The sequence below is a fragment of the Ascaphus truei genome, chromosome 1 (genome assembly GCF_040206685.1).
Source record: "Ascaphus truei isolate aAscTru1 chromosome 1, aAscTru1.hap1, whole genome shotgun sequence".
NCBI lineage: Eukaryota > Metazoa > Chordata > Amphibia > Anura > Ascaphidae > Ascaphus > Ascaphus truei.
This window is the reverse complement of record NC_134483.1, coordinates 187,857,505-187,878,294: the sequence shown is the minus strand read 5'-3', so window position 1 is coordinate 187,878,294 and position 20,790 is coordinate 187,857,505. Positions and strand designations below refer to the sequence as shown.

Here is a 20,790-nt window from a genome sequence, read left to right as displayed (position 1 = left end):
CTCACAGACGTATCCCAGGAATAGTGGAAGAAAAGAAAGATGCCCCTACTCAGACGCTGCAAGCTGCACAGAAAGCGATTGATTGTCTTTATGAACGTTTAGATAAGGAGCAAGAGGCCAAGACTGCACTACAAAGCTGTCTATCTTCAGCAATTGCTAAGTGTGTTCTCCAGGAGAAAGAAAGAGAGCAGTTGGAGAGGGACAGGGTAATCCTGTCAAGTAAGCTGGAGAAGGCCTATGCTGATAATGCGCAGTACCAGAGTTTCATGGCTCAAGTTGGCACAAAATTGGAAGCCTCTGAGGAGAAGAATTGCCACTTCAACACAGAACTACGTTCTTTGAGAGAGATCTTCGAAGGGTTAAATAGCAGTTTTGAAATGGTAACCCAGGAGTGCAAGAATCTCTATGTCCAAGTCAGTGAAGGAGATAAGAAGCTCCATGAATTAGGAGAGGAGAAGAAACAGTTGGCCCAGGAAAAGTTAGACGTGCAGACAGCACTGCAGAATGCAGAGAGAGTGCTGCAAGAAGAACGTGTCTCCCTGGAGCGGCGCACACAAGCAGAAAATATGCTGCAGAGTCAGCTGCGAGAACTGCGTACACATCTGCAGGACACCAAAGAGAAATGGGTAAATGCTGAAGAAAAGCAGCGAGTTCTGCAGGAAGAAAGTTTCCAGACTGCCTACAAAATAAGTATGATGCAAGATTATTTGAGTACCCAGTGTGTCCCCAAAGAACAGCATGAGGAGCTGAAGGCCACACTGAGCATAACCAGAGCCTCGCTGGAGGAAGAGCTAAAGCTAGCAGCTGAACACACATCTCAGCAGCTCACAGCGCTGCAGGCGCAGATCGCTGAGCTCAAGACACAGCTTGCCACAAAGGAGGAGAGAGAGAAGGTTTCCGTCTGTCAAGTGGCTGGCCTGACAAAGCGCTATGAGGTCAAAATGGCCGATGCCTGCAAATTATTGGACCACACAGCCCGTGATAAGGTCCGGCTGCAGCTGGAGCTGGACAATGCCCGGAAGGAGTACCGGCAGCTGCAGATCAGAAATGAAGAAGATGAAACATATTTAAGCTTTACTCTGAGTCAGCTGGGAGATATGGAGTCGCGACTCAACTCCAAAGAAGCCGAACTGACAACTGCATTGAGTGGGAAAAGAAATGCAGAAGGACAGCCTCAAGAGCTGAAAAATCAAATAGCTGGTCTTAATCAGACTTTAGGTGATACCACAAAACGGCAGTCACAAAAGGAGACCATGGAGCGTGAATTCTATGTTCCCACTTACACATGTGAAAAGTCTGCACCCGTCATTGATGCCCACATTCCTGATGTCCATGCCTCTGCAATGGATTTGAGCGTATCCATTGGGAAGTTCCAGATTCCAAAACTAAAAGAGATATATTGGTCACAAAAAGAGACCACGGAAAGTGAATATGTCCCCTCTGCCGCATGTGAAGAGCCTGATGTATCTGTGTCCGATGCCCCTGCTATGACGTTAGACGGATCCCTGGTGAAGTTCCTTGCTATGCCTAATATTCTTGATGCTGATGCCAACGCTCTTGCGATAAGGATAAATGCACCTCTGACAGATTTCCCATCAGCACTTGACGTACACATTAAGTTGGCCTTCCATCAAGATTTCCCTGAAGAGCCTGGAAGGTTGTCCGGAGTTGTTGCTGATCCCTATGTTCCTGCAAAACTTGGAGTGTTGTCCGAAGGCCATCGTGAGTCGGCCTTCCATCAGGGACACCTTGCTAAACCAGGAGGGTTGTCAGGAGGATCTACTGGCTTCTCTGCCCCTGCTTTTGGGTTGAACGCACCCATTTGGAGGTTCCTTGCTGCACCAAATGTACCTGTGGAGTACCCTCTGCCCACTGACAAGCCACCAGAGGTGGGTCACCTTGAGTCGCCATTTCATCAAGGCCTCCGGGAAGAGCCTGGAGGATCGTCCGGAGAACGCTCTTGAGAGGGGGGAGTAATGTCAGGATTGCCTAGACCTCCTGCCTAGCCATAGCTTCCTTGTCCACTGGGTGTGCTGCTGTCTTCTGTTGGCTCTGGGTTCCTCTGTCTGTCTGTCTTCTTGTTGCTTCTGTCTCTGTCCTTTATAGCTTGCTTCCTGTCTGTTGCTTTTGCCTTTGCTTGCTAGTCAGACTCCTACAGTATGCTCATGCCTGTCTTTGATCCTGACCTGTTTCCTGTACCTGTACCTGTACCTGTATTGTAGTCTTCTCACAGTAAAGGTCCTTGCTAGTAATCTGGCTTGTCCCTGGTTATTCCTGCTCCCCGGTCTCAGTCCCTGCTCCCTGTCCTTAGTCCCTGTCCTGCCCCGCCTGTCCTGTTCCAGTCTCCTCGTTGCCGACCTCTGCTTGTACCTGACTTCGCTACCTGCCGCCTGCCTCGGACCCCTGCTTGTTATCTGACGTAGCTACCTGCCGCCTGCCTCGGACCCCTGCTTGTGACCCCTACTACGCTTGTGCTGTTCCGGCCACCGAGATCCTACCCGCCACAGGAGTCTCCCGTGACAGAAAGCAAAGGCCACTTCTGGATCTCGCTGGAACAGATTCTTCTTCTGCCTGCACCCTTTCCTGCCTGCTGCAGCAGACCACATCCGCATGGTTGAAGATAAGTACTTTCGTTTCTTTTTTGGAAATCCAAGTTGGGATTTTGAAAGGTTTTTTTTTGTTGCTGCTAAGTGTTCTGCAAGAATTATTGCGTTCATAACGAAAAAACATTTTTTCTGAGACTAGAACTGTTGCTACCGACTATTGCAGCTTTCTTTGAGATGTTTATTTTTGCAAAGGTTTCTGCAGGGTTTTTTGTGCCACTTTCTCCCTGAGAAGAATTCCCTTTTACAAAAAAAAAAAAAAAAAAAAAAAACCCTCCCTGCAGTACCTGTTTTTGCCATTTTCAGACTTTCATTACCTGGACAAGAATTGTCTCTGCATTGTGGGTGGGCCACTGCAGATTTTCAGACTCACATTTCTATTTAAGACGGTTACCTTGATTTACTGCTGTTCACAGGGTCTTCATTTCAAAAGACAAAAGTGCTCCCATTATTTTGTTGCTACATGCTTTGATTTTCTTTCATCTATAGTTTTTCATATGATTGGTTCTAAGGTTTCAGGTTTACCTGCAAGTTCCCCTAAAGTTTGTTTCTCTGCAACTTATGATATCCCTACGCCTGATATCAAAGGTTTCAGATTTGACTGCAGGGTTCTCTGTCTGATATTCCTATGTCAAAAGTTTCAGATCTAACTACAAGTTTTCTCTGGATTAGTTTCCTGCTGTCTATGATATTTCTATGCCTGATATCAAAAGTTTCAGATTCAACTGCAGGTTTTCTTTGTCTATATGATATCCCTACGCCTGACGCATAAAGATTTAGATGTAACTGCAGGTTTTCTTTGTCTATATGATATCCCTACGCCTGATGCATAAAGATTTAGATGTAACTGCAGGTTTTCTTTGTCTATATGATATCCCTACGCCTGATGCATAAAGATTTAGATGTAACTGCAGGTTTTCTTTGTCTATATGATATCCCTACGCCTGATGCATAAAGATTTAGATGTAACTGCAGGTTTTCTCTGTCTGTATGATATCCCTACGCCTTATACCTAAAAGATTCAGATATAACTGCAGGTTTCTCTGTCTATGTTTTTTACTTGCATTTATAATCTCTGTGACTGATGTTAAAGTCTCAAAGGGTCAGCTCTCCTATCTTGTGTCTCTCTGTGTCTAATATTCCTGTTGTTGATTCTAATGCTTCTGCTTTAAAAACACATTTCCTCTTTACTGGTGTCTTAGGAAGTGTGGTTTAATTATGGCTCCCACTCAAACAGTCTTGAGCAGTAAATGTGAACACAGTACCACTGATTCTTCAGAACTTCTCAAAGCAAGGAAGAAGAAAAAGAAGGGAGGCATTACTGTGGAAGTTGCAGAAGGAATTAAGAATGAAAATGTAACCTCAGAGTCTGCATTTGATGAAAGAGATATGCTGCAGCTTAAGGCAACTCACAGACGTATCCCAGGAATAGTGGAAGAAAAGAAAGATGCCCCTACTCAGACGCTGCAAGCTGCACAGAAAGCGATTGATTGTCTTTATGAACGTTTAGATAAGGAGCAAGAGGCCAAGACTGCACTACAAAGCTGTCTATCTTCAGCAATTGCTAAGTGTGTTCTCCAGGAGAAAGAAAGAGAGCAGTTGGAGAGGGACAGGGTAATCCTGTCAAGTAAGCTGGAGAAGGCCTATGCTGATAATGCGCAGTACCAGAGTTTCATGGCTCAAGTTGGCACAAAATTGGAAGCCTCTGAGGAGAAGAATTGCCACTTCAACACAGAACTACGTTCTTTGAGAGAGATCTTCGAAGGGTTAAATAGCAGTTTTGAAATGGTAACCCAGGAGTGCAAGAATCTCTATGTCCAAGTCAGTGAAGGAGATAAGAAGCTCCATGAATTAGGAGAGGAGAAGAAACAGTTGGCCCAGGAAAAGTTAGACGTGCAGACAGCACTGCAGAATGCAGAGAGAGTGCTGCAAGAAGAACGTGTCTCCCTGGAGCGGCGCACACAAGCAGAAAATATGCTGCAGAGTCAGCTGCGAGAACTGCGTACACATCTGCAGGACACCAAAGAGAAATGGGTAAATGCTGAAGAAAAGCAGCGAGTTCTGCAGGAAGAAAGTTTCCAGACTGCCTACAAAATAAGTATGATGCAAGATTATTTGAGTACCCAGTGTGTCCCCAAAGAACAGCATGAGGAGCTGAAGGCCACACTGAGCATAACCAGAGCCTCGCTGGAGGAAGAGCTAAAGCTAGCAGCTGAACACACATCTCAGCAGCTCACAGCGCTGCAGGCGCAGATCGCTGAGCTCAAGACACAGCTTGCCACAAAGGAGGAGAGAGAGAAGGTTTCCGTCTGTCAAGTGGCTGGCCTGACAAAGCGCTATGAGGTCAAAATGGCCGATGCCTGCAAATTATTGGACCACACAGCCCGTGATAAGGTCCGGCTGCAGCTGGAGCTGGACAATGCCCGGAAGGAGTACCGGCAGCTGCAGATCAGAAATGAAGAAGATGAAACATATTTAAGCTTTACTCTGAGTCAGCTGGGAGATATGGAGTCGCGACTCAACTCCAAAGAAGCCGAACTGACAACTGCATTGAGTGGGAAAAGAAATGCAGAAGGACAGCCTCAAGAGCTGAAAAATCAAATAGCTGGTCTTAATCAGACTTTAGGTGATACCACAAAACGGCAGTCACAAAAGGAGACCATGGAGCGTGAATTCTATGTTCCCACTTACACATGTGAAAAGTCTGCACCCGTCATTGATGCCCACATTCCTGATGTCCATGCCTCTGCAATGGATTTGAGCGTATCCATTGGGAAGTTCCAGATTCCAAAACTAAAAGAGATATATTGGTCACAAAAAGAGACCACGGAAAGTGAATATGTCCCCTCTGCCGCATGTGAAGAGCCTGATGTATCTGTGTCCGATGCCCCTGCTATGACGTTAGACGGATCCCTGGTGAAGTTCCTTGCTATGCCTAATATTCTTGATGCTGATGCCAACGCTCTTGCGATAAGGATAAATGCACCTCTGACAGATTTCCCATCAGCACTTGACGTACACATTAAGTTGGCCTTCCATCAAGATTTCCCTGAAGAGCCTGGAAGGTTGTCCGGAGTTGTTGCTGATCCCTATGTTCCTGCAAAACTTGGAGTGTTGTCCGAAGGCCATCGTGAGTCGGCCTTCCATCAGGGACACCTTGCTAAACCAGGAGGGTTGTCAGGAGGATCTACTGGCTTCTCTGCCCCTGCTTTTGGGTTGAACGCACCCATTTGGAGGTTCCTTGCTGCACCAAATGTACCTGTGGAGTACCCTCTGCCCACTGACAAGCCACCAGAGGTGGGTCACCTTGAGTCGCCATTTCATCAAGGCCTCCGGGAAGAGCCTGGAGGATCGTCCGGAGAACGCTCTTGAGAGGGGGGAGTAATGTCAGGATTGCCTAGACCTCCTGCCTAGCCATAGCTTCCTTGTCCACTGGGTGTGCTGCTGTCTTCTGTTGGCTCTGGGTTCCTCTGTCTGTCTGTCTTCTTGTTGCTTCTGTCTCTGTCCTTTATAGCTTGCTTCCTGTCTGTTGCTTTTGCCTTTGCTTGCTAGTCAGACTCCTACAGTATGCTCATGCCTGTCTTTGATCCTGACCTGTTTCCTGTACCTGTACCTGTACCTGTATTGTAGTCTTCTCACAGTAAAGGTCCTTGCTAGTAATCTGGCTTGTCCCTGGTTATTCCTGCTCCCCGGTCTCAGTCCCTGCTCCCTGTCCTTAGTCCCTGTCCTGCCCCGCCTGTCCTGTTCCAGTCTCCTCGTTGCCGACCTCTGCTTGTACCTGACTTCGCTACCTGCCGCCTGCCTCGGACCCCTGCTTGTTATCTGACGTAGCTACCTGCCGCCTGCCTCGGACCCCTGCTTGTGACCCCTACTACGCTTGTGCTGTTCCGGCCACCGAGATCCTACCCGCCACAGGAGTCTCCCGTGACAGTACCTGTGAAATTGTATATACAGTACAGCACTGCATAACATGTACTATATTATTATTATGGAGCACTTTGAGTACCATTTTATTTTAGAAATCCTAAATTGTAATCCATTTGGTTTATATATAAAATGTTATTAATAGTAAAATTATAGCTTGGCTTTAAACCTAACTCTTATCAGTATTTCTCTGGCCATGGCATCATTTCACACACAAACATATTTTGGTGTTCTATTTCTACTATTGTATAAATGCACAAATACAGTATAACATACTATTTACAGGTATGTGGTATCCACAATTATGTTATCAACTAAATCCATATGGCACTGCAAAACCACTACATACTGTATTTGTACTGTATTTCCTTTAAAAGTTTGACGGTAATTATTGTCAGTGTCCATGAGCAGAGCACCAGCATAGACTGCAGTCTCTTGTATTGTGACTACCTAGAGCTCATTCATTTTCAGGCTTTTGATACATTTGTAATATTCATGTATTGATACATTTTTTTGAACCTCTGTAACAGCTCAACATCATCAGTATGTGGCATTTGAAAAACTTTTAACCAGTTTGGGCTTTGCAGTGTGTTCCAGGCATGTCTTGTATTTAAAGGTTTAAGAAGATAGGGATTATCCATTCAAGCCTTTTCTTCTGACTACAATTCAGCACTATGGACAGCTGCAGAAAAATCATACAGTACAATGCAACTACAGTGTACTGTAGTAGCACAATTGTGAAGTACATTCTCCAGTACATCAGACTACAGGCAAATGCCTTTCTCTTTCCAGTCATATAATTCAGCGGTGCGCAAAGTGGGGGGCGTGCCTCCCGGGGGGGGGGGGGCGAGAGAATTTCTAGGGGAGGAGGGAGGGGGGGGGGGGGGGAGCGGCGGTTACAGAGGTCCCACACTCTGTCCCACGGCATTTAATTTAAATTCCGGGGGAGGCCTGAGGCCTCTGTAACGCTCTTACCTGGTCTATGCTCGGTCATCGGCATGGCAACGTGGCGTCAAATGATGCAGCGGGGTCATGTTACGTGACATGACCCGTGACGTCATTTGACGCCGAGTCTTAGGAGAGGGGTTGTGAACGCTGTGGCTCCCGGCAGGGGGGCCGCAGCACGAGAAGTTTGCACACCCCTGATATAATTCATGGTGAAATTGTCCGATAGTTTTCTATTTTTAAGATATATAAAGTTCTGGAAGCCATTGTTATTTAAAGAAAAGTATTTAGGACTAAGCCTTGAGAATTGAAACTTTGAAATTGCAATTTAATTTTTCCATAGTTAGGTATGAACCAACTAACCTCTAATTATGTTTTGTGTATTGCTTGATATTTGTTTTGTGCCTCTTTTAGATTTTTTAACCTAAAATGGAAAAGGTAATAAGCAAAATCTTTGATACAGCACTGTTAATGGCAGAGATGTCATATGTCTAAATGCAGGGCCTATTCTATAAACTTCAATAACCAACTCATCAAGGTTTTTGAGCACTTTCCAAATGATTTGGCAAGTTTGCTATACAGAAAGGTCCTGATGACCTGCCAAACTCGTACGGGAAGTGCTTCCACCGAGCGGTTGCACCACTCACCAAACACACCGAGCGGGAGCTTAAAAAAAGTTCCAACTCACATTTTTTCTAAAATCATCCTACTCTAGTATCTACGAGAATCTCACCTAGGCTCTCAGCTAGCAGGCAACTCGCAAATTTCATCTCGTCACCCCAAAGGTGGCGAGATGGGATTTGTGAGTAGGACTTAGAATTTATTTTTTATTGCATCATATTGAAGCCAGGAGTCTCCGGAGCTGATACACATTAATACAAGCTCCGTAGACCCCTGGCTTCAATCCTAGGTAATAAAAATACATGTACAGGCAGCTTCATTAACTTAGCAGCTAACTGCTGAGGCAATGAAGGGGTTAAACCCAAGTGCCCGGTTTATGGGTGTAGTGGGGTTTGGGTGAAGGTCGTATTTGGCTCATGGTCGGTGTTTAGGCCTTGCGGTGGGGTAGCAGGAGGGGTTAACCCCTTAATTACCATAGCAGTAGTAACCGCTAAGGTAATGAAGGGGTTAACCCCTCCTGCTATCCACCTTGAAGGAATAAACACCCACCATAGGCCAAATAACACCTTCACCCACCGCCGCTACACCCAATAAATATTAAAACCCAATGCCAGCCAATACACCCATTGATTGCCAGTGTGGTTACCTATGCTGAAGCTAATAGAATAGGCCCCTAAGAGTTAGCCATTTTTCAACAGAAAGATAAATTGAGAACCAACTTTGTATTTGCCATATACTATATGTAAATGTAGGAGTTTTATATTGCCAGTTAATCTACAAACCGGCAGTATTTAATGTGTAAATCTCCATAATGTGACCATGCAGTTTTAAGAATGTGAATGATGTGATTAGCTGCCCTTCTGGTACTTAATGTGTATAACACACGGAGAAGAAGCAGGATCCCCACCGCTGGCAAGCTTCCCAGGTAGCCGCTGTTTACGCTGATTTTCCATACAATTGTCTGAAGCCACTGAGTCAGACCTGAATTTGAAACATCAGTTACAGGGAAACTAAATGAGAGTCCTTATAAAGTAAACACATGGAGTATGTTATGGTACCAGAGTTGCCAAATTGTTGCAGAGGCCAGTGCCATAATACATTGTTATCATTAGGGATGTTCCCAAATGCCCTTCGATTCAGCTGATCACTGTTTACGTATGTCCACATAAATCATCTCATTAATTAATACATTATGGAGTATTCTTACTTCTTAGAAATGTGCCTTTCTGTTGTTTTAGATTGTACTTGTACTTAATGACTCCTGATGATGTATGAGATCCATCTTCATGTTTCCGCACTCTGATATAATGATGGGTCAATCAATCATTACAAGCTTTTTAATGCTCCATAAAGAGATGGGAGGTTAACACAATTTCAATCAAGCGGTTTAAGTATTGTGGCACATTATTTCTTGATCTTGTTTCAAAATGCTCTAGGTTCCATGTAATGTAAAATAGATTCAATTAAATTAAGAGAAAATCCCTTTGAAGAAAAATAATGATTATGTTACCGTATTGTTCGATTGTTTATCTTACATTATAGATTACAACTAAAATGATGAAATGTTGTTTATATTATTACAAAGAGTATTCTTATTGTAAATCATTTTTATTTATAATGCCATTATTTATACCATTTGGAAGCCTAGTATTACGTTTTTTTGTTTCTTGTTTGCTTGTTTTCGAGGGAGAATACAACTTGCAAATAGTTATTTAGACAGAAGTGGAACTGACACTTAGATTTTCATCGTGCATATAAAGTTTTTATTGTCAAAATGAATTATCCTGACATGATCTGCCACCTAACACTGATTTTATTCAGCACCCCTCTATCTGCTTACAACCCTTGTCAACAATGAACCATTATCAACTAGTGCCCTCTTCTCTCCAAATGCTTAATTTACTGTACAAGCAGTACACATCATACTCATAGGTTTACACTTATTTTAGCTCTAATTTCCAATATATCCTCTCTTAGTATTATGCTTTTCTCTGTGTCCACCCACCTTGTCTCCCACTGCCCTCTTCCATCCTAGTTTTTCTTTGTCCTCCATTATCCTTAATTTTTATTTTCTAGTGCTCACCAGCAAGTGACATTATTCATGGTTCACATAGTATGATGTTAATACCAGGATCATAACATTTTGTTATAACATTTTAACATTTGTAGTGTTTTTTTTTTTTTAAAGAATGGGAAGCAGGGGATAAGTTAACCAAATATCTATTGGCTATGGAGCTGGTCACAACTACTTAATTAATGTATGTACTGTAATGAGAAAATCACTGCTTAACTTTTCAAGAGCACATTATCTACTTTTCATGCTCTGGGAGAACACAGTAGAAGGTAGGAATGGTTCAGTGAGGAAAGACACCAACTCTGGTAACAACACTGAGTTTCAATCAGGGGAACCTAGTTCAATTTCTGGTGTCAGCTGCTTGTAACCGTCTGTAAGTTCCTTTAACTCCCTGTGCCTTAGGCACTAAAAACATAAATTATAAACTGATCTAGTCAGGGATTGTGTCTGTGAAAATCCTATGTGCTAAGTGCCATGCTCTATACTGTAATTATGAAGCACTTTAAGTACCATTGGGAGAAAAACACTATATGAAATAAAGTTATAATAATAAGGTAGTAGAAAAATAATGTGTGAAGAATAAATTAATTTTTCTTTTGCAGTTGTTACTGGGGCAGGAGATGGTATTGGAAAAGCATATTCAATTGAGGTAAGAGAAAATGATATAATTAGCATTTTGAATATACTGCCTGGTGAGTCTGCATTACATTGGAAAACTACATTAAACATATTCTCGGTTACTCCATAAGATGCCTTCAAGAATGTTGTAGTATAGATGGTCCTTTACTGCTCATTCAAGTAATTTATTCACTAAAACCAGTTTGTAATGATGGTCCTTTATTGTCTATTAATTTGAATAGGCATGAAATGTGTCTTCCAGCATGGAAGGTTTCTTATGGAGTAACCCTTCTTAGTAAATATGTACTTTCTAAGTTGTCCTTTTTTCTAATTCTTGTAAATATGACACCCTGTACACAGTATTATTTAACAAATGAGCAAGAATATTCATTGACATTTTCCCTTACTAAAATAGTAAGATACCTACATAAATAAATACACCAGCATTCTTCACATTGCGTGAGATTGTGCTTTTTAAAAAGGATGCTGATATTAAACCAATATGTTTAACATAAGTTTTAATATACAGATATACTGAAGGTTATTATCCCTGCTAACGCAAATAACGCACAAAATAATGCATTAAATAACATGTCATCTCTTAAACCATTGTTTTCAATAGAACTAATGTTACATAGCGCGTCAACATAACACTTTATGTTAACTAGTGACACCTTATGTAAATGAAAGCATAGCTACATTTCAAGGTAGTTGACCAGAGATACGATTACCAAGAACTTTAGTATTGCAAAGACATTAGCAGTCACTTTATTAATCATTTATATCTCCTATGCTTTAACCTGCATGTACTTGGAAGGACGAATCCATCCTCAGAATTTGTGCAAAAACTTTTAGATGTAGTAGAGGATTCCTGTTCTGGAGAGCTCACCGTTTTTTCATTGTTCAACCTGATCTTTGCTGAACCTTTCAGCCTCTGCTCTATTATTTTTATATACAGTAACACAGAGAAATACACATCAGATGATCTCTCCATTATGTATTTACAATGTTTATAAAAAGATTAAAATCAGAGATTTCCCAAAAAGCAAATAAATAAAGATAAAGAGGAAGAAGTCTGGTATGAAACACGTCCTTAGTATTTTCATTTATGACTGAGTTAACTCTTCCCAAAAGGACGCTTGTTATCATTCTTTGCATAGTTCTCAAGCAACCTCAGAATAACAAACGGGTTCCAGTAAATGATTATGAGTCCAGCCTTAAATGGGTATAACGGCTTTGTTTTGAGGCTGAGCTGAAAATATTATGTGCTTATGATCTGATGTGTTTCTCTGCACTGATCTCTAATTTCTCAGAGCATGGTAAATGTAAGGTTTTTACATTAATCACAGAAGTTGTCTTATGGACTAGCACCACTTTGTAAATATGGGCCACTCTGTGCTTTGTGCTTATATTGTTGGTGATCTATAGAGCACCAAGCACTCTGTCCTTCAAAGAGTGATTTATTAAGTGTCCTATGCTCTCCTGGGGGCTCCACACCATGCTCAGTGCATGCACTCTCAACCTCTGACAAAAATCATACTGAATTTAAATATCAAAGCACCAGGTTTATCAAATAAAAATATCCAAGTAAAATGCGTAGGAATTGTTTCTTGGAAACATCTGGTACATTTGTTTGCTTCAGAATTGCAACAGTTTTGCTCTAATACATAGAACTCTTTATCTAAAAGATTGGGCAGACCGCTCCAACAGAGTGGACATCCAAATTGAAATGGAAATGGAGCCCCTTACATCTCCCTCAGATGGGGGCCGGTCATGTGATTGCTGCTGTCGTGCTTGCATGACCGTAAATGCTGGCACTGAAAAGGTTAAACTCTGCATCCTCTCCTAATCAAAAAATAAATAAAAAATAAGCTTTCTATATAGAAAGGCAAAGTTATGATGAGTAAAAAAGTGACAGAAAACCTCCACCTTAAAACACACATTTATGAGTTTCATATGTTAGCTGTACCTTACAAAGACTCAAAGGTTATGATGCTTGGTGGTATAAAATGGGAATGAGAAGATAAAATAATATGTGTATTAACTAAACTTATCTGTTCATCCATAATATTATTTTTTCAAAAACCCAGTTAAAAAACACTTATAAAATGTCTTGTTTAGCTGGCAAACCGTGGAATGGATATTGTGATGATTAGCCGAACCCTTGAGAAAATGCAGACAGTTGCTGCGGAGATAGGTACGTTTTAACATTTTCCTAGCAATACAGAAATATAGGTGTTACAATAAATTGAATAATTTACTAAATAGCCATAGTCTTTAGAAATTGTTATTGGCCATTTAATTAACATCACTATGGCTTTTGCAGAAAAGTCTGTAAGAGATCCTAATCACTGCTACCATGTACTGTATGTTATTCGTAAGGTTTTATTCCAAGCTAGTTTGTGTTTTGCAAAGGAAAATGAAGTGTATAACATTCTATTGTATAAGACTAACACAAAGTAACACAATCAACAGGATTCACTAAGCTTCGGTATCCTTCCCATTTTGGTTACTAATTTACACTGGCTACTAATGAGTTAAGTGATTACATTTGAGCATTATATCCCACTGTAGCTAGATGCAAATAAGGTTTATTAAAAGCCAAGACCCTACTAGTTTCATTTTAAAATTGGTCTCCTGTGTTTAGTTTAAGTTAGTAAATCATCATGTAACTGTACTGTAGGACAGGGGTGAGCAACCTTTTTAAGCTGAGCCCCCCTTTTTATCCATGAAATTTCTCGCCCCCCCTCCCCCCTGCCTGATGTAATCAAAATCACTAGAAAGAAAACCCTTTATTAAACGGTATACAATGTAAATACAAATATGTCTAAGGTCACGCGTATAGTGCCCGCGACGGAAAGTTGTATTTGGCTTTGTGGTGGCGCGGGCGACCAGGCCATTGATTTGTTCAGGGGCTGTCACGAGGCGACAGCCCCTGAAAAATCAAATATTGCCGGCTTCAAAAAATCGTGTTGCCCCGTCACGCTTACTATAAGAGCACACAGCGGCGACAATGCATTTGTTTTCGGGCGACGTCGCGTCGCTGGCACTATAATCGCAGTCTAAATACTTACATACTTCAACAGCTCGCTCTTGCAAAATTAGGCTGCATCCATGATGCTGCTGAAAGCGGTGACATCACCAACTCTCCAAGCATGAGCGCAGGGTGTCCTGCATAATTTTGCAAGCACGAATGGGGAAGTGTTTTCACTTTTTTTCCCATTATTTCTGTACATTCATAGTACGATTGATATAGTGGCAGCCTACCCTTTCCCTTGCAGAGGATCGCAGCGAAGCAGGTTGCCAGTGGAGGAGAGAAGGAACACAGCGCTATTGCAGGACAGACACCGGAAGGAGGGGCGTTTGACATCCCAGCGCACATCACGTGGCCGCCACCTGCACTATCCTGTTCGGCCGCCCGCGCACATCTTCAGCTGCCCACCCGCGCACATCTTCTTGGGCGCCCACACACATCTTTTTCGCCGGTGCACCCAGGTTTTGCCGAGGGCGCCCCGCCTAAATATTGCGCCTGGGGAGCCCCCCCAGTTTGTGCACCGCTGCATTCAATCACAACATCCACACCATCACAGACAACACGCACACATACTCAATCACCACACACACTCAACCCCCCCCCACACACACACTTAACACCCCCACACGCGCACACACTCAACCCCCCCCCACACACACACAGTCAACCCCCCCCCCACACACACACACAACTAACCCTGCTCAGGTCCCCCCATGTGCTGCTGAAAACGGGCGGGTAACAGACAGGAGGAGGAGGGCTTTTCTGTGTGCACGGAAGGCCCCTCTGCAAGGCAGAGTATAGAAACAGCCTCTGCATGGAGCTTCTGGCCGCCCATGCACAGCTCTGCCCCCCGCCAGGTTTCCCCGCACGCCGCCCCCCTAAATAATCTTGCGCCCCCCAGTTTGCGCACCACTGCTGTAGGAGTTCCAACACTATGGGAGGTGAACTCAGTCTAGGAGCAGCCAAGCAGTACCTGTTTTGGCTTAGACAGGGCAAGTAGCAAGGAGACTACCAGAATATCAGGAGGATGCGCCAGTGAAGGTACGCCCGAGTTTTAAGGCATGGGTCCCGCTGTACCTGGTGGCGCGCTAGCCACCCACCAGCTCCTTAATTCCTCCCTAGTCGGCCCCAGTCCCTCCTCGCTGCCAGGTTCACTTCGCACTGTGACGCGTCAGCCTGCAGGGGCTACAATAGGATTGTGATCCCAAGCAGCGACGCGTCACGTGGTGTGGCAGGGAGCCAATGAGGAGGGGAGATCGCCAGCAGGGGGGTGGATCCTTCCTTAATGCTGGACACACGGACGGACACACACGGACGGACACACGGATCAGAAAATGTACATCATGGCCGCGCTCCCTGACATGGCCTTGTCATGGCCGCACCCACCATCATGGCCATTACCACCCGACCCATGTTGGCCATGCCTCCGTGCCTAAAAACGGCTCCCTAGTGACCGCAGATCGCAGTGAAGTGTCATGCATGCGCCGTCAGGATGCAAGGCGGGCATGCCAGCGCGTGCAGCGGGGCCTTTACCTAAGGCTGTGTCCATTCCATAGTGGCTCCGAAGGCGTGAGAGCAAATCAAAAACCAATAGAAGCCTATGCGCATGTGCATAGTGCGTGTGTGCACGTGAGCACTGAGGTGACCAATACATGGCGAGACAAAATTGTTTGTCTCTGCCGCGCGACGGGGTGGGTCACGTTAGCGGTTGACCCAATGAGGGTGAACCAGCTCCATGACGTCACGGCCACTTCCCCGACACACCTCCCCATCACCCGCATCTGCGCTTTGAATGCAGTCCATCAATCGCCGGAGAGGTAAGTGGGCGAGAGACAAGTCGCGCGGTCGCACTCCCGCTTGTGTTAACCATGGACAAGGCCTAAGTTTAGCAGAAGACTCATCTGTGATACCCTTCTCAATTTTAACTCCTTAAGCAAATGCCCCCAGGTTCATGCTCAGGAATCGCCTGGTTAGAAGTGGTTTTTGCTGCAAGAAATCTCGTCTGCTGCTGCTGCTCTTTTCTGCAATAAAATAAAATGAATAGTCTTTATTGCAAAAGTCCCTAGCATCCATTTTTCATCCCCTCTGTTTGCTGCCCTGCTACAAGAGCCTGTGTCCAGATTGCCATTTTACCTGAGATAAAACCTAAACATCTAACAGTATGATGCTGTTGGCTCCTAGTAGCTGATTATTTTCACATGCTTTACTCCCCGGGTGGGAACATTACACAAGTTTTCGCACAGCGATCCAGCTTTACCTGCTAGACTAGATTGGCAGCCAGGGCGGGATTGCTGTGCAATAACTTGTATAGCAGCAAAGTGACTCAACCACAAGGATTAAAAAAAGCTTGTGGGCATGTCAACAGGTTAATTGTTCCTTGGATTTTGTAGTCATTAAATACTGAATCTTTCCGCCTTCCCCCCCTTAAACAAGTTTAAGTTAATAAATGTAGACACAAGCACTATTTTTCAAAATGTTTTATATTCTGCTTCTTTGGCTGTGTGCAAATTACTGTAGGCTATATACATCATCATACAAATAAGTAATTGTAATTGAATGATTGAATGCAAACTAAATTCTCTTTAACTACTCCATTGACGGTATTGAAAGCTTCTTCTGTACCTGTCAACTAACTCCACATTTTCTTGATGCACCTGGTTTATAACACCCACACACCAATATTTTCTTGGACTTGTACAGCTGTTTTTCTAATTATGAAAAATAGCACCATATTACAAGCTATACCTGGAGAAGGGCCAATCCTGTGTCTGTGAAAATGATATGAAATCTCATAAAGGTGAGGGTCCAGCCAGCAACATGAAACTCGCCCACCTACTTTCTTTTGAATAGATCCCATCATCCAACTTTAAGGTTTGTCCCCAAACCAAGCTGGTAAAGTCCAGGAGCAGAGGTGCAGCTGAACCTCCTGTTACAACAGTCCCTACATCTCTGTAAATCCCATGATCCCAACAACAAGGAAAAGAGCGAAACAGCAAACCAACCGCTCAAGACCGCAATTATTTTGGGGGTGAAAATCTCAAATCAAGATGGTGTTTTGCATCTACAAAAATCTACTACCCGCATTTCACACTCAAATCTCCTCCTCACTTTTAAAGCTTTACACTCTTCTGCTCCTCCTTACATCTCAGCCCTAATTTCTCTCTATGCACCATCCCGCCTCTTGCGTTCTGCTCAAGGATGTCTTCTTTCTACCCCCTTTATATCTAAAGCCCTCTCCCGCCTTAAACCTTTCTCACTTTCTGCCCCGCACCTCTGGAATGCCCTTCCCTCAATACCCGACTAGCACCCTCTCTATCCACCTTTAAGACCCACCTTAAGACACATTTGCTTAAAGAAGCATATGAATAGCACTGGATAATCCTGGACATAATACATAAAGCGTGGCCCCCTGCAGATGCACTTACTAGAATTCCCTCCTACTGTCGCTATATGTTCCCCTACCTACCAATTAGATTGTAAGCTCCTCGGAGCAGGGACTCCTTTTCCTTAATGTTACTTTTATGTCTGAAGCACTAATTCCCATGACCTGTTATTTATATTATTTGTTATTTATATTATTACAACACGTATTACTACTGTGAAGCGCTGTGTACATTTATGGCGCTATATAAATAAAGACATACAATACAATACTAAAAAAGAAAAGAAGAAGAAAATATGAAGCACTCACCACCTTCAAATTACTAAAGAAATAGCCAAATTAACTACCAAAAGGTACAATTTGTTATAAACAATTAAATCAGTGACTACTCACATACTGTACAGTAGCCACCACCCCCCCACCATTGCAACATTACACATCATATAAACACTAGGAAAATGTAAATATTATACCGCATTGTGGGATGAGCGATTAAACCTTATAGTACAAGGATTCATAACACTGAATGAAACATGGGAAAAACTAAATTTGAAACACCATCAATTTGTGGATTTTGTCATCAAATATTCCTAGTATTCTCAAACTTCTGTTAAAAATGGTAATGTCTGGCCAATTTGATTCTCACTCTACTGTGTGGTATTAAACAAGCCTATTTCTAAGCCTAGATTCCACTGACATTCGAAGCACTGGCAACAAAGTTGTTCAAAAAGGCGGCTATCGTCTGTCACAACGATCATGCACGGTCTTGTCAAAATGTAAATACTGAATACCACTTCAACTCTTATATTATTGCAATTTGAAAATAAATAAGTTTAAAAAAATATCACAAACTGCAAAACACTTCCATGTAACAATGACAATCTCATTAACAACAACCTGTCCAAAAGTTTAAAAAACAACACACAAAACGCATTCTCAAGAAGGCCGTGATGTATGAACAGTTATATGGACATCGTAGATTCCGTGGAATTCCACAGTCCTACTCAAAGTAACTATAGACAATGGACCCCCAGATCCATTACAATATTGATGACACATGAGCCTTGCTTGGCTCTATGAATTAAAACATTTATTAGGGTACAGAGTTATTTGTAAATAAATTATCAGAGAAGAGTAATGCAGAATGCGTATTTTACCAATGTAACAATATCAATGGACTGCCCTGGCCGGGACCAAAACATGTAGGCCGCAGGCTTTAATATAACATGATGTAGCTCAATAAAAATATATTGGATTAAACTTTGAGTCCCTGTTGGTTATTCTTCAGTTTACAATATCAATGGTTTCCATCATTGGTTACTAACATGAATCAATTATAAATATTCTTTTATTCAATAATAAACCCTGTTCTCTAAATCACTGTGTAGTTTATAGCAGTTGAATTGCATCTTTCTTACTGTTTTCTTTGGAGATGATGTAAATCATGCATTATTTAATTGTTGATATCTTTAATAGAACAGTCTACAGGAAGGAATGTAAAGATCATACAAGCTGACTTCACCAGAGACAATATTTATGAACACATTGAAGAAAGTCTCAGAGGCTTGGAGATTGGAATTCTGGGTACAGTGTTTAATGTTATTTGTGCACAACCACTAACACCTAATTTGAAAGCATGTAAAATACAATATATTTGGCAAATTAAAAAAATACATGTTCCAGTGATTGCACAGTTACCATCAAATTCAGTATGTTACTATACGAAGATAGTATGTTAAGCAAATGTGCCTCCCTGTGGCCCCTTCAGGCATAGGGCTATGATCGGTCACCTTTCTCGCCTACCCCCTCAGCCTCCCTTTGGTGGCAATACATTAGAATTTTTATTTTACAAATCAGAATTTACTATTTTTTTAAATTAATAAAGAGTATGAAGTTAAACATCTTAGGATCTGGGTGGTCACCCAGAGTCAGAGTCAGAGTTACCCAATAGAGTCAGAGTTACCCAATAGAATGACATGGACCCATCTTCCAATTACATGGAGGCTTCTATTGGTCATTGCATGGAAGCCAAAGCTACTGTAGGGCCATATTTTCTGATTTATTTTTTATTGAAAACATCTTGGGGAAAAAAAAGATTGCTGTTTTAAAAGTATACCTCAACACAGCAATACATATTAGAGTTGCAGTATAACTTTTACTGTATAGTTAACATTTTTGTATCAATGCCAACTTTCAAATATATTGTGCATGGCTACATATAAATGATAAATATGCATCAAGATAAGTTAAAACTATATAAAATGTTTATACAAGTTGCCATATACTGTTGGTCCTGGAGAAGTTTGTTGTTGTGATTAGGAGTTTTGATAAACCAACATTGCTGGGCTCTCTACAAAAAACTCTGAGTTTCAAATCAGGTGCAAAAACATCATTCAATTTTTCAAAGAAAAATTCCGGTTGTGTTCATTGCTATTTTGTATTTTGTTAATTTTATTCTGCATTTTTTTTTTTAAGTTAAACTTTGTTCGTGGCAGTGCCATAAAAAAAATCTCATAGGGATAAAACCTGAAAATTGTCAAGAAATAAATAACAGAGGTGACTGACTGCGCATGTGCAGCAGCATCACACACACACACAACACCTCTGGTCGGACTCCAGCTGCCCCGGGGCAGCAAGCTCCACGCATGGGTACCGGGCCCCAGCTCCCAGCTCCCCCCCCTTCCCCTGCAGCAGGCCTCTCTCCTCTGCTGTTGTGGGTGGCCCCCCACACCAAAAAGTTTGGAGGCTTGAAGGCAGGGTACAGAAGCATGTGTGATGTGCAGGGAGATGCAGCAGAGAGGGGTGGGAGGGGGGAGGTGTAGGGAGAGGCAGCGGGGAGAGGGTGATGTGAGGTACAGGGGGAGAGGGTGATGTGAGGTGCAGGGAAAGAGAGGATGATGTGATGTGCAGGGGGCAGAGGGTTATGTGAGGTACAGGGGGGAGAGGGTGATGTGAGATGCAGGGGGGAGAGGGTGATGTGAGATGCAGGGGGGAGAGGGTGATGTGAGATGCAGGGAGGGAGAGGGTGATGCTAGATGCAGGGAGAGAAGGTGATGTGAGGTGCAGGGGGGGGAAGGTGATGTGAGGTGCAGGAGGGGAAGGTGATGGGAGGTGCAGGGGGTGGGAAAAGGTGATGTGAGGTGCAGGGGGGAGAGAGTGATGTGATGTGAGGTGCACGGGGGAGAGGGTGATGTGAGGTGCAGGGGGGGAGAGGGTGATTTGAGGAGCTGGGGGGATAGGGTGATGTGAGGTGCAGGGGGGAGAGGGTGATATGAGATGCAGGGGGGATGGTGATGTGAGGTGCAGGGGGGAGGGTGATATGAGATGCAGGGGGAGGGTGATGTGAGGTGCAGGGGGGAGAGTGATGTGAGGTGCAGAGGGAGAGGGTGATGTGAGGTGCAGGGGGGAGGGTGTTGTGATGCAGGGGCGAGAGGGTGATGTGAGATGCAGGGGTGGAGAGGGTGATGTGAGATGCAGGAGCGGAGAGAGGGTGATGCTAGATGCAGGGAGAGAGGGTGATGTGAGGTGCAGGGGGGAGAGGGTGATGTGAGGTGCAGGGGGGGAGAGGGTGATATGAGATGCAGGGGTG

General features: G+C 43.3%; 1 protein-coding gene across 3 annotated transcripts in view; it reads left to right on the top strand.

The window, feature by feature from the left end:
* HSD17B3 (hydroxysteroid 17-beta dehydrogenase 3) overlaps window positions 1-20,790 on the top strand; it is a 119,740-nt gene that overhangs the window by 44,967 nt on the left and 53,983 nt on the right. For all 3 annotated transcript variants that reach the window (XM_075599165.1, XM_075599168.1, XM_075599160.1), the window contains exons 2-4: window positions 10,770-10,816; window positions 12,907-12,982; window positions 18,678-18,785. In XM_075599165.1, the coding sequence (XP_075455280.1) occupies window positions 10,770-10,816; window positions 12,907-12,982; window positions 18,678-18,785 (231 nt within the window). The remainder of the gene's footprint in view (window positions 1-10,769; window positions 10,817-12,906; window positions 12,983-18,677; window positions 18,786-20,790) is intronic.